This window comes from Scomber scombrus, chromosome 16, assembly GCF_963691925.1.
Source record: "Scomber scombrus chromosome 16, fScoSco1.1, whole genome shotgun sequence".
Taxonomy (NCBI): domain Eukaryota; kingdom Metazoa; phylum Chordata; class Actinopteri; order Scombriformes; family Scombridae; genus Scomber; species Scomber scombrus.
The window spans coordinates 16,692,026-16,705,628 of record NC_084985.1 but is presented as its reverse complement, the minus strand read 5'-3'; the positions used below and the strand labels follow the sequence as shown (position 1 = coordinate 16,705,628).

Here is a 13,603-nt window from a genome sequence, read left to right as displayed (position 1 = left end):
CCAGTACCAGATTAATTTAGGAAACTTTTAGGAGTATTCTCATGTACATAATAAAATACAATATAAACAGTAACCATATAAACAATCATATGCATCATGTGTTTTGGCGTTTTTGGAGCAACCTTAAGCTTCAAACAAACATCAAAAACCTGAAAACAGTGCAGAGGCAGTTCATGTAATGCCGCTTCTGTCCTGCAGGTGGAGCTGGACTTTAACTAACCAACCAGGCTGCACAGGAAGTACAGCAGCACACAGCAATGTTTGCTAGTTAGCAGGCTAGCGAGTCGCTGCCCGTTTTTCACTCACCAAATTAGCTTTGAACGCATCATTATTTATAAATTAATGACGGTCCTCCGATATCAGGACAATGTCGGACAGGAAGCGGGCAAAAGAGAAGGAGGAAAGACGAGAACACAAGAAACACAAATCATCAAAACATGACCTGGACAAAGTCAAGACACACGCGAAAAAACTCAACCAAGAAGTCCAAAAGCTGAAACACGTCGAGACGTTGTGAGTACGGTTATTAGTGAGAGTTGTGGTGTTAAAGCCGGCAAACTTATGCATGAATTATAAATGTGACTTAAATTGTAGCCCAGTAACTTGCTACTTGATCTAAGTCAGCAAAGTTTAGGAGGGTGACAGCTAAGTTTGAAATGGCGTTCATTACATCTGTAAGTTTAGTTTCACACTATTGTCTTATGTTTCCTAAATGCAGCTATGAGAAACCTCCACCAGGACTTATAAAGGTAACATTTCTCTCCATAAAATGTACACAGGATGTAAAGTAACATTCTTTATAAGTGCTGTGCATGTTATAGCAAAGGAGTCTTTGAGATTAAGTGACAGTGTTGCTGTTGCAGGAGCATGAGGAAAAACCTGAGGACTGTATCCCTGCAGAGCCAGGAAATGAGGAGGCTAGGAGCTTCCTGGCACACGCCCCCACCAGGGGGCTGTGGATGCCCCTGGGGAAGGAGGTGAAGGTGATGCAGTGTGAGTACAGTTATGCTCATCCACCAATATGAGCCTGGGTTTGTGCTGAGAGAGAGAGCAACATGTATATGCAAAGATTTAGAAGCAAATAGTGCAAAGACGTGAAGAGTGGACGGAGTGCTGAGATACATTTTGAATGCTAAGAAAAAAATTGACATGTAACTTTATATACCTTAAGTAGGTGGTTATGTACAGTAATGAATAAACTTTATTGCACATATTGTGTTTTAGACTAAAGGGGTGAAGTTCATCTCTACCACTCACTTTTGTAAAAGAGAAGGAAACCTGTTATACTTCAACATGTGTTATCATGTTCGACAATCTCACTTATAGATTATTATTTTGTGAAATTTTACATTGGTCTTTTATTCTTCTCATACTTTTAATCATCTTAAAATACCTTTTGGCAATGCTGTCTGACTTGTGGTTTTGTTATTAAGTTTCATACAATCAGTGCTACACAGTAGACAGGGTTTTGCAAGTCTCTACATGCACTAATCTATCTAAAATTATTTAAATTCAAGTTCTTAACTAATTCTGGATACAGTTATGTGTTTTAAATCTTAAATTCAGTACTAGCACTAGCAAAAAGTAGCTGTTTTTTGTGAGTAGTAAAATACATTATCACAGTATATGCAGTTCTAGAAAGGTCTTCAAAAGTAGGATTTTAGTTTCCACAAAAAAAGCAATAGAAGGTATGCAAAAGTCATCAATGTAATTTTCAAAATTCTTCTTTCCTGCTGTAATATTAGCTGTCACTCTTATGTTTGCAGGCTGTCAGACATAATTTACAAGTGAGACTGGTGCAACAGTGGATTGTGCTGTAGTTTCAGTCAGCACCATCAGACCACTACTGCCAGCTTTAGCTATAAGCTCCTCCACCCGTAGTGGACAAGTCAAGATTTTAGTCTTAACGTATGCCACTACATTTCTGAGTTACACCATTTAAAAAAAAAAAGTTTATCTTTAGTTGTAGAGGTAACAGCAGCACTTATAGTTCAAGAACTGTAGGTGGGAGTAAAACTCCACCACGAGTGGGCAGCAGTCTTGATAGGTGATACATGTAACCTCAAGAACTGGACAATTAACACCATCTATCTGTGTTGTTTTTCTGACAAACATGACAAGCTGGAGATTAATGATGGTGTTGTGGATATTACCTTCTGTCCTTTTAGTCAAACAAAACTGTAATTATATTCAGTGTCCATTCATTCCTTCATCCCACTCATTTTCATGCTGTGTGAACAGCCAGGGACTCGAGTCAGCACACACACACACACACACACACACACACACACACTCTCATACACTCAGGGCTCCTCCACAAGTTGGCATTTGTTCTGCAGAATCTGTCTTGCTCTGCTTAAACCTTTGAGAAAATGTTTGAATATATCATCCTGTTTTAGGAAAGGGAGACACTTCTCAGTGAATGAGATGGACATTAAAGTACTGAGTATGTAACTGCCTGTGAAAGATAAACAGAGAATTTGTGTGGCCTCACTTTTAGGAAGGTTAGGAGCTTATTCATGGCAGCCACACTTCCTCTTAATGTGTAAAACATTAAAACAGGGTGAAATTTTGACACATTCTTCATTCCAGTGAGACAAACATGGGTGCTGTTTCTGATTTATTTGAGATGTCCTGGCTTTTATAAGCAGTCATACACATTGCAACACAGCACTGCAGGGGCTGCTTTTTTTTCCTTGTTTGAAAGTGTGACTGTAAGTTGCTATTATTGGTATGTTTATGTCCAAACAAAAGGACAGGAAAGGAAAAGAAAGATTGGTCTGTGGGTGGTTTGACAAAACACAGTGAATAAAAACCCTGCATACCAAGCAAATATGGCCAAATTTGACAAAATAATCTCAACTAGAGACCTCCTTAGTAGCTTTTTCCAACTTCTTCACTTGTCCATTGTCATGTATGACAACTGAATGCACTATTTTGTTTGCTGTTAAAGGTCGCATGGTGTGGCTAAAGGCTCTGGAAAACTAAGTTAAGATTATTTTGTCAGACCACTTTTCTTAAAGTCAGAACTGCACTTTCACACCCATGTTTTATCTATATCATGGCAAATCTCCCACCTTCTCCCTGTCACATTGGGCGTCCATTTTCCCCAAGTTCACACATTGACAATTGTTGCCTCTGCTGCAGGCTGGAGGTGCAAACGCTATGGCCACCGGACAGGAGATAGAGAGTGTCCTTTTTTCATCAAAGGCAACCAGAAACTGGAGCAGTTCAGAGTGGTGAGTTTATTATCTACTCAGAAAAAGAAAAAAGCACTCTTGTAGTTATTTAGAGAAGAAATCAATTAATGAACTCCATTTTAAGAATGTAGGTTGGGTTTTCTGAGGTCAAGGAGCTGCGACTGAGACAGTTTGTGTTTGGTGTTAACGAGCGGGCCGGGACACATTTTAGTTTACAGAGAAACATGTGGGCAGCAGATTTCTTCACAGAGTGCCTGCAGTGGAACAATAGGTACTGCAGAAACACTCAGCCTCTGCAATGATTACCATAAATGCAACTGTATCATATTTTCCTACCTTGCATTGTCACAAGGAGGATTTAAGAAAAAAAAAAAAAAAAAAAGCTGACACAACACTAAAAGCAATGCAATGGTAGGAATGTGTTGAGCTGGGGTATTTTCCTGGATCTAATATGAAAATTGGCAACACTTTTTGTGCGTGTGTATGCTGTTCTCCTGCTTTCTTCACAATTCCTAATCACAGATTATGTTATTATCTTTTAGGCGCACGAAGACCCGATGTACGACCTAATTCGAGAAAACAAAAGGAATGAAAAAGAGACAAGGTATATTCATTGATTTTTTTTTCTTGAGACATGCAAACCCTTTCATCATTTGTATGCTTTGCTATAATTTCTTTTAAGAATAATTTTTAAGCTTTAATAGAGAGTTGGAACACTCACTTGAGAACTTGCAGTTTTTGCCTGTTTTCCCTCAGAGGAGTGAGACAGTCTCAGCTGACCGGGAAATGCTCTTGTGGTGGCTAATTCTCTGTGCCAGTTTCTAGCGAGTAGTGTCTGACACCAGGATGTTTGAAGCTAAGATTTGTTCATGAAGAAAGCCCGCCCAAGGTGTGTGTGTGTGTGCACACGTGTGTGCACAGAGCAGCATTTTGCATACATTACAAAAAGGTTATTGAAAGGCCAGTGGCGCTTTGAAGTCTTAGTTGTGTATCTGTGCCACATTAATTCAGACATCTTCTTTGAAAGGGAACTGTTAACAGCCCAACCTCCTCTGATGATCTTTACTTTCCATTTGCACATACAGCGTTGTGTTGCAAGTCATGCATCAATTAAAGAAGAGCTAATTGAGGTTTCATAAATGAACTTGTTACTAGAGGTATCTGCATGTTTATTAATCTTTAAAGTGCACTTGAAGAAACTAAGAGTCTGAGCTGAGAGGAGAGACATTTTTCAAAATTGAGCTGTAGGTTATGAAGAGTTTTTTTTTTGAAGAGTTCAGTCAGAGCACTAGATATGCTTTAAGGAGTAGCGTGAAATCTCAAGTGTACAGATGAACATCACGCTTCGTGTTATCCATCACACTAAAAGGAGGTCTGATGGACATTTCACAAGAGTCAACCTTCCTCTCAGAGAATTCCTTTAATGGCAGAATAGCTAACAGTGTCTGAAGGTCTTCAAAAACCGATGTCATTACATGCTCAGTGTGTCCCTCAATTTTCTGAGCTAATTAAAGGGCTCCCACTCCAGGGACCTCCAGTGCATCAAATATCTCTCTTTTCCTTCCTTTTTGAATTTTTTTTTTTTTAAATTTCATTGAGCTGTGTGGTTATTCTGTCATGTGTTGATGCTTTAATTTTCCATCCTAAAAAAAGAGACATTCAGCTGACCTAGTTAGGTAGCAGCTGGTGTCACCTGCAGTTTCTGTTCTTGTGCCATTCACCAGATGTTCATCTAACTGTCTTTAGCATTGACTCGTCTCCTGTCCACTTAGAAGCATAGAGAGTGTACAGACTTCTCCTCCTTGTACTTGCACATTAATTATTAAATGAATATCTTAATTTAATTTATTGACCGTGAAACAAACCTCTTTGTAAGTGTCTCATTCTGTTAAGGTTTAGGTGAAAGTTACACAGCATTAATTGTTCATTCTATGTTAGCTCCTTGTGAAGATAACATTTTAAAAAGTCATCTGAGCTCGAGCCGTGTGTTTTAGTGACAGGATGCCCCCATTATCCAGGCGCATCCCAGTGTGTTCTGACAATCCTCCACAGCTGCAGTTTTAACGGGCACTTGGGCACTGCTAGCAATTACTGGAAATGTGCAACACAAGTAGGCACTTTGCTAACTCCACAGTCCAGAAATGTCGTCAACAGGACAAAGACAGCATCTCTCTCAAGGACGCATAAGATGCTTGCCAAAGCCGGCATCCGATATGGCATCAGTTGCCTTCTCCTCTCTGTACTTGACTCTAATCCCATATCCTCATCTCTTCTTCCCCCTCTCCTCCCTGCCCATCCTGTGTCAAGGATCCAACAGCTGCAGCAGCTACTCCAGGACACCACTTCCTCCTCTTCCTCCTCCGATTCAGACAGCTCCTCCACTTCATCCTCCTCATCGTCTGACCACCTTCGCAGCAAAAAGAGGAAAAAGGGGAAGGACAAAAAGAAAAAAGACAAGAAGAAGCGGAAAAGGAAGCGAAAGCACAGGTCCTCCAAAACCAGTGACTGCTCAGATTCAAACTGAGTTTGTAGCTCTCATGTATGGAAACTATGTGCTTTAAACGTAGTAAGAGACTGTTTATGAAGTAGCAGCAAAGGTAGCTCTTACACAGGAGAGCAAGTGAGCTGCAGAGTACAACATTAAGAACTGTACACAGGAGACCTTTAAGCTTTCTCTCTGCAGGTTGAAACTATGTAAAGTATGCACAGAGTTTAAACTGTGCATGACTTAACGCAGCTGTTTCATTTGGTCGAGGGTGGCAACTTCCATTTACGTCCCCTCTGTTACATCATACATTACAGGGTCATATGGAATCGCTGCTTAAGTAAATGTGTGTACATGTGCCTTGGTGCATATGTGTGTTTGAAAATCATTAGCTGCATGGGGATCCAAAGTGATATGAAATGAGCTACTTTTCTTTTACAGGTCTAATAAGATAGCATGTCAGCAAATACAGTGTGTCATTAAGAGATTGTATTTTCCACCATATTTTTGTACCCCCATCATTTTGCTGGTATTCAATACTTTGATTGTAGAGACGCAGAGAGGAGGGGAAAAAAAGTCCAGATACAGTTGGAGTGAAGTTAGAGTTTGTTTTCCACACAAGTCCAGAATGTTTGAATGCTTGTGACTGTACATAAATATCTGGAATGATTTGAGGTTGGAATATGCTTATTTGCTCTGAAAAAGCCACAGAGACGGGGGAAAAGAATGTATGTGAATGTGTTCCCTTATTCTGAGAATAAAGATGGCTCTTTTCTTCCATGTTTACCCTTCTCTAAATCGCAAAAACAAAGATGCGTTAATGTGTATAACACTGTTTTCCATGTTAATCTTTGGAGAATAGTGCAGTGAAACCCCACACACGGAAGTCTGATCATTAAAAGGTACATGGCACACCACTGAAGTGACCTTCCTATGAGGCGAAGAACATTTTTCCTTTGATCTGCTTGCTTCTGAGGATACTTCAGAGAGTGTTTCTCAAAAATCATTTCACAGCACGTAACCTACATAATGCGGAGCGATCCTCCCTCTGTGCCGAGGCTTGCTGTCAACAACTCATCACATCGTGTTCTCAAACTGTTACGCTAAAAGTTAGCAGATCACAGTATAGACGCCCTGTAGGCCACATCTAAGGAAGTGTGGTGCTTCACTCCTTCATGAGCTGAACATTTTTGAAAAGGAATCCCAGTGGAAATAAACCAGAAACATTCCCTCTTTCTAATGACCCTGATAGAGAGACAATTACAGTAAACCCACAGGAAACAAGCAAACTAGATTTCCATTTAGATTTGTGTCTTAGGATTTCCAAATAGCTTGAACGCTGTAGGGAGTCTTATGTGTTTGTGTGAGAAATTGCAATTCCATCAAAGAGTGACAGATTATATGTCCACGAGAGCATTTAAGCTCCTGACTGAGAGCTTTCTTTGTTTGTTTTCTCTTCTTTCATCTGCTCTCCCAAGCAACTCTGTTTCTTTCTCTCATTCTTTCTCTGATGCTTTGACCAATAACCTGAGATAAATCAGCTTCATTGAAACAGTCTGTTCCACGTTGACTTGTCTCTCTCTTCCCCTCTCTCTCTCTGTGTGTGTGTCTGAGTAGCGCAATGAATCTCCCAGATGAGATTCAGTCACAGGAGCAGCTCAGAGGGAGGTTGTGCCACGTCGAGAAGAGAATTTTGGTCAGCGGAGAGAGGCTTTATTGAAGCATTCTGTCTTCTTGGACAAGGGACAGGTCAGATTGAGTGCCAGGCTGGACTCATTGTGCAAATTATGTTAGAAGAAGCGCAGCACATTTGCAGAGAACTAGATAATGAAAACTTGACGACTATAGCACTGCACTTAACTCATGAATAGTAATCATGTTTGCCAGAAGGGAACAACGCAGGAGCATTAGCTTTTATTTTTTTCTTTGGTGATGTGATATCATCTTCACACCAGATGTGCAGCTGCGAAGAGGCTCAGCCAGTGGTTGTGAAACAGGATGTGTTCAAATCCAAGTGACTCACACAAGCAGGTAAAAGCTGACAACTGGAGTCCATGGACAAAAGAAACCATAAGTGAGATGCAAACTAAAAAGAAAGTGACTCTGCATTTTATTGGATGCAGAGGTGCATCGTGCTGCATAGTGAGTCTGCATTTTATTGGATGTATCGTGCAGTACTTTAAAACCAAATGGACTGGCTAAAACCGCTCTGCCGCCTCTGCTGTCTCAGATAAAGGGATTACATCTTCTGTCACTACTCTGAAGCTTACGTATAGGAAATGTAAAAGTCACCATAACTTGATGGTAAAACATATGGGAACATACAGTAAAGTGGTGTTTAGTATTTGTTATGTATAGTCTGCCGCCACTCCAATCTAATGCAACCTATCATCCTTAAAACAAAGAATCAATTGAACCAAGTCTTCATACTATCCATACTCCCCCAAAACACTTGTTTCCTGCTCCTCTGAATTATCACACAGTCACATCAGTCACATCAGTTTGTTTTCTGTTTGCCTTTGCAGTGCAAGTATGCAGTCAAATCAACAATTTACTTCAGCACACAGGCTGTCATTTAAATAGGCAACGCTTTGCATCCATTGTTTTTCACCCAGAGGAAAACAAACAGAAAGAGGGACTGAGAGATTTCAGCTGGGTGTGTCGCTCCAAATTATTTTTTCGATGGGGACGGGGGCTCCTTTATTAATCCTTTATTCCTCCTGCTGCTCCTGCTGAGCGGAGACAAGGATGAGCTGCCACACACTATTCTCTCTCCCCCCTCCCTCACACACAAAACACATACACAGACTCCAGGTTTAATATCAGAAACAGGCTGTAATCACAAAATCAAAGGGAAGTGGCCTCATGTGGCCCAGAGCTGCAGTAGTCTATGATATGGGTCCATATCTGCCTGGAACTATAGCATCATGTTGTCTGGGACTACTGCTGAGCTGTATCAAAATGGTTCCAGACATAATGTAACATTAGAAGGTCATAATCATGTGTGTGTGTGTGTGTGTGTGTGTGTGTGTGTGTGTGTGTGTGTGTGTGTGTGGAGGCCAGAGAGTATTCAATAACCATGAATTATTGAAGTCATTGTTCTTCTTTGTCTTCCCCTCCTGCAGGATTGGAGGCAGCCACGCTTTTGTTTCACCCATCATGGAGGGAAAAGATGTAGATTCCCTCAGTTTAAAATGTGTTTGTTCATTTATAATCTCTTCTAAGTCCTCATCATTTAGTTGTGTTCATTTGTCAGGTTGCCGAAGGCAAAACTTTTCACCAGAGGAGCTTTGAGTCAGTCAGACAAGTCAATAAAAACCTGAGTAACATTTACATAATAAAGATTGAATGGAGGACACTTATTTAATTTTTCAAATCAAATTTGTGCAACCCTTCAGTTGAGTGTGTACGTGATGATGACAGTTGTTAAACATCTTTAACCTTTCTTGAAGCCTATATATTCATTTACTCAAGTAATATGTTAACTAGTACACATTTAACCTTTAAATCGTGTTTGGATTTGAGGTTAAAACCACTAGATCCAGTCTTAACAGTACTTTCACCACTGCAAACTGCAGAGAGTAAATTGTGATATAATAGATGTGTTTTTTCTGGATTTCTCTCAGAATGATGACATGTTTTGAAAGACTTGCACTAGTTTTTGGAAGAGTTTGAATGTTTTCATTCCTCTGTTTCTCTGTTTTATTTAAGCTTTTTTTTCTTGCTTCATTCTGCCTTGTATTTCTCTTATGAGTTTTTATGTTTGACTTGCCCTTCCATTTATCCCAAATATTCAGAGACGTAGGTCAGCTGTCACAATAAATAAGAATCATTTCAACCAGCTAAACTAAACAAGTGTAATGAAGCCTGGCTATAGATTTAGAGCTGCAATGATCGGTCGACTTATTGATTAGTTGATCGATAGAAAAATAATCAACTAGTCTGATAATCAGTTATTCTTTTAAAAGTTTTTAAATAAAAAAAAAAAGCCAAACATTTGATGACATTTGGTGAGGATTTGCTTCTATTGTTGGCATTGTGTAATATTAAATTAAATAGTTTGGATTTTGGACAGCTGGTTTGAAAATAAAACAGCTTTAGGAAACATTCCTCCCTGAATTCACTTTATAGATGAATCAGTGATGAAAATAATCTCAGTCGAAACCCTTTATATGTGGAAAATATCTTAAAAATTCACACTTTTTTTGGTGTGCAGGTTGGACATAATTTAAACATGAATTGGAGGAAATATAAACATTATAACTGATCCAAAAAGTATAACTGGGCTACTACTTACTAAGAAAATCAGATTGTAAATGAATATAGAGAGGATGGAAATATGGTAAACTTCAGAACTGAGATCATATCAGTAGCCTATTGCTTTTTTATTTTTTTATTTAAAAAAAAATGTTTTTGTCTCTCTCTCTTTTGTTTTACATGTGATGAAATGTCAGCAGTCACACTCCAAACAGTGAGTGCAGCTCTGCTCCTATGCATGCATCCTCTGTCTGGCATCACAGAGCCAGCCAGCAGACGGCAGAAGAAAAGAGGAAGTGGAAACATCAGCACTATCTCTACGACAGAGGAGGGAGAGAGAGAGAGGGAGAGAAAACACACAAACACACACACACACACACAAACTCCGGACACCAGCACTGTAGTGGAAGAAGTGTCCTCGCTTCGTCAGGTTTGTGAAAGCATGTTTTTTTCTTCCTTTTCTTGCAGAAATGTTGAGCAGTGAATCGGCTTCACTTCCTTCGCGTGTGTAGCGCTAAATGTTGAGGATTGACGGTGTTTGGGAGTCGCTGCTTTGCCTCAAGGCGCCTGTCTGTGTTACATTGTAGGCGAGATAATACCGTGTTCTCCCCTCTTGTGTCCTTTTTCTCCATATCTGCACGTCTGTCTTTGACTTTTGTGAAGAAGTGGCCTCAGCAGCTTTTGGGCGCTGTTCAGTTTTATTGACATGCGTGTCTGATAACAGCATCGCAGCTCACTCCGCTTTCACACATTGAACTGCTGTGAGAAATTAAAGTGGCAGAAAATTCATTCACCCTGCTCTGTTAGTTCTGTTTTTTGGGGGAACAAGTGCGGTTGAAAAAAAAGCTGCAAGTTGCGTGTTTGCAGCAGGCAGCTGTACAGTGAAGAAGAAGCCGAGGCTGGCTCCTGCTCCTGCTCCTGAGCATGCTGTTCGCTTCATGCAAAGAGAGAGAGAGAGACAAAAAAGTGGTGCGTTTATAGAAGCCTCCGTTTTCCCTCACTGCTAATTAAAGAGCTACTTTAATGGTGTGTGGTGTCTAACTCCAGCCCAGCATGCTGGCCACATCGAGGGCCTGTGATTAGGAAAGAGGGGAGAGAGAAAAGCTAGACAGCATCTTGACTCTCCTCCATAAGATGGAAAAACAAAGATGCATTATCATCTGGCAGCCTCTAAAAGTGCTCATTCACTGGAGGAAATGTAATGCAATGTAAAGTGACTTAAAGGGGTGAGATTTAAGGTCCAGTACTTTGATATTTTCCCTCAAGCATACATCAGGGGGCCCCAAAAGTTTTCATATAACCCCCGATTCACGTGTGTTAAGTGTTTCCCAAACTTTAGTGGGTGGCTTGTGACCCTTTAAACTGAAGAAATGACATGAAATGAATTGAAATGGGGTGTTGGCGTTGGCCAGTTTTGATTCCTTTTTGTTAGACAGTAGATATAAAATGTAGTACAAAAATGACAAGCAACAAAGGCTAAACTGGGGATGTTGTGAATGAATGGTCAATGATTGTAACCTTTAGAGCACAAGTATGCTCTAGAAGTGTTTTGCTCTTTTCTTTTTACAGAATCCCGGAAATGTCTTAACGATGAACCGAAACATTTCTTTTTGACAGTCGTCCCTTTTATGTGCCAAAAGGTGCCGTGTCGGTCTGTGATCCCTCTTTAAGAACCACTGCTCCGCATTTCCTCAGTGATCACTCAGCAGCCAGTAATTGGCTACAACAGCATCCGGTCTCTGGCACACAGCATGTCTCAGCTCTCTCCACCTCGCTTGAGCTGTGGCTTAGCCCAGGGGCCACGCTGTCGTCTTGTCTCGGTCCCTCTGCCCCTTGAGGCGGTTTCTGATAGAGTGAGAGCCCATTTACATGCCCTGTTAGCCGCTGAAGACATCCCTGTTGTGATGGAGCCACGCAAATGCCGGTGCCATCGTGTCAACTTGACGATAAACACAGGCAAACATGGCCTAGATGCTAAAAGGACATGTAAAGCCACTCAAATAGAGCTTGACTACAAGGTATCCACAGGATGCCTGTTTCAAGTTTCTGTGAGTGTCACTGAAGGAGAATGTTGTGGTCTGGTTCTCTAGTTGTCCAGGAGGAAGTATCATTTCATGTGAAATCTGAGTCTCTATCAGGGAAACTTACTTGAACTGAGAGATCCTGAGTTTTCTTCGTGAGGTTTTGGCCTATATGTGCATATGTGTGTCTGTGTGACTGCGGTTGATAGCGGGTTAGAGATTGATGTTCTTTGGTTTTCGAGCAGGTCTGGCGCAGCTTTAGCCGTCAAGGAATGCAATTTTAAACTCATACTTTAGTACAAACCACTAACTTGCACTATTCCATTAAACCGGTATGTTAAGTTCAGCATGTCCGCAGCTTTGGCCAGTTGCTGTCTGTTTCATAACTAAAGTGTACCAGAAGCATTAACAGTCACCTGAGGGACCTATATGTCAAAAGGAATGCACACACATGCGAAAACAAGTTTTATTAGCCACAGCAAATCTCCATTCCTAGTTAGCCGCCTTGCCCAAATAAATATTTCTTTATCCCTTCAGGGTCTTATAATTTGGCTATAGAAATGGAGTGTTGCAAATGAAAAGTGAGAAGGTAAAACACAGCGGCCTGGACTTGCACTGTAAGTCATAACCCAAATAAATTGACAGAATTAAACTTCAGTGCTTTGGTCTTTTGTTTTAAATACTGAAACATAATCCAGGAAATCAGATTAGCGGTAAGAGGCAGCTCTGAGTGAGCTCTACTGTTTAAAAAAAAAAAATTAAGGAGAGGATGGGTGCCTGGCCTCGCTTATTGAGTTGCATCACATGTGAGATCCTGGCGTGTATGTGTTTGACACTGCTTACTGTTTGGCGTCCTCACACCTCCTGAAGTGCAATCAGTGTCTCTCTCTCCTCTCGCCTGACAGTGCCCCCCGCCCTCCCAACTTCCTCTCATGCAGCTTGTTATCTTTTCTCTCATTAGCTTACTCTCTTTCTTACACTTGCTTTCTCACACATGCTGTCTCACTGTCTCTCTCTCATCTTTTGCTTCTCTCTCTCTCTCCCAATGTCTCGCACTTTCTTCTCATTTGCCAGCTCTCACATTGCTGCCCTCACATCCCCCAATGCTTACTTTCTCCCTCTGTGTTCTCACTCCCTGAGGAAAATGGAGGTATGTAAATTGTTTTCTCCTTGATGTATGCCCGGCTAGCTATCTGTCCATCTTAATGAACTCATTTCCCCATTTTTCTCGAGAAATCTCAGAGTTGCAGCATTGAAGCAACACCAAAAACTTCAGGGCTCAAAGTTTCCTGTTTCTCCATGTCTTTTTCATGTCTTTTTGTCCTAACAGCCACTGAGTGTCCTTTTATTTAAAAAAAACACCTTAGCATTTTAATGTACTGGTGTGCTCACTGGCAGTAATACATTGGTGCACCTGTCCTTAGGAAGCTTGAGGTTAGATTAATTTCCAGCTTCAAATGAGATGAATTTTGCCTTGCATAATTGCTCCCTGTGGTATGGAGTTAATTAAAACAGCAGGTAGGTACTGAAGGTGCGATGGGAAGGTGGCAGACAGACAGACAGTCAGTCAGACATAGGTGGGTGAGAAGAGATCTCGTAAGTACTGCTGCCATGTTTCTGCTCTTTAGTTTGCTTATTGT

The 13,603-nt window shown here is 40.8% G+C and overlaps 2 protein-coding genes across 2 annotated transcripts in view; both read left to right on the top strand.

The window, feature by feature from the left end:
* Nucleotides 1-271: 271 nt before the first annotated feature.
* Nucleotides 272-6,453, top strand: rp9 (RP9 pre-mRNA splicing factor). Its single transcript, XM_062435775.1, has 6 exons — nucleotides 272-513; nucleotides 719-749; nucleotides 864-993; nucleotides 3,148-3,239; nucleotides 3,743-3,804; nucleotides 5,508-6,453. The coding sequence occupies exons 1-6, from the start codon at nucleotides 368-370 to the stop codon at nucleotides 5,722-5,724; spliced, it is 678 nt and encodes a 225-aa protein (XP_062291759.1). The 5' UTR covers nucleotides 272-367; the 3' UTR covers nucleotides 5,725-6,453.
* Nucleotides 6,454-10,329: 3,876 nt separating this feature from the next.
* The window catches only part of elmo1 (engulfment and cell motility 1 (ced-12 homolog, C. elegans)), a 101,281-nt gene continuing 98,007 nt past the window's right edge, over nucleotides 10,330-13,603 (top strand). The window contains exon 1 of the mRNA XM_062436595.1: nucleotides 10,330-10,372. The gene's annotated coding sequence lies outside the window, so the exon portion shown is untranslated. The remainder of the gene's footprint in view (nucleotides 10,373-13,603) is intronic.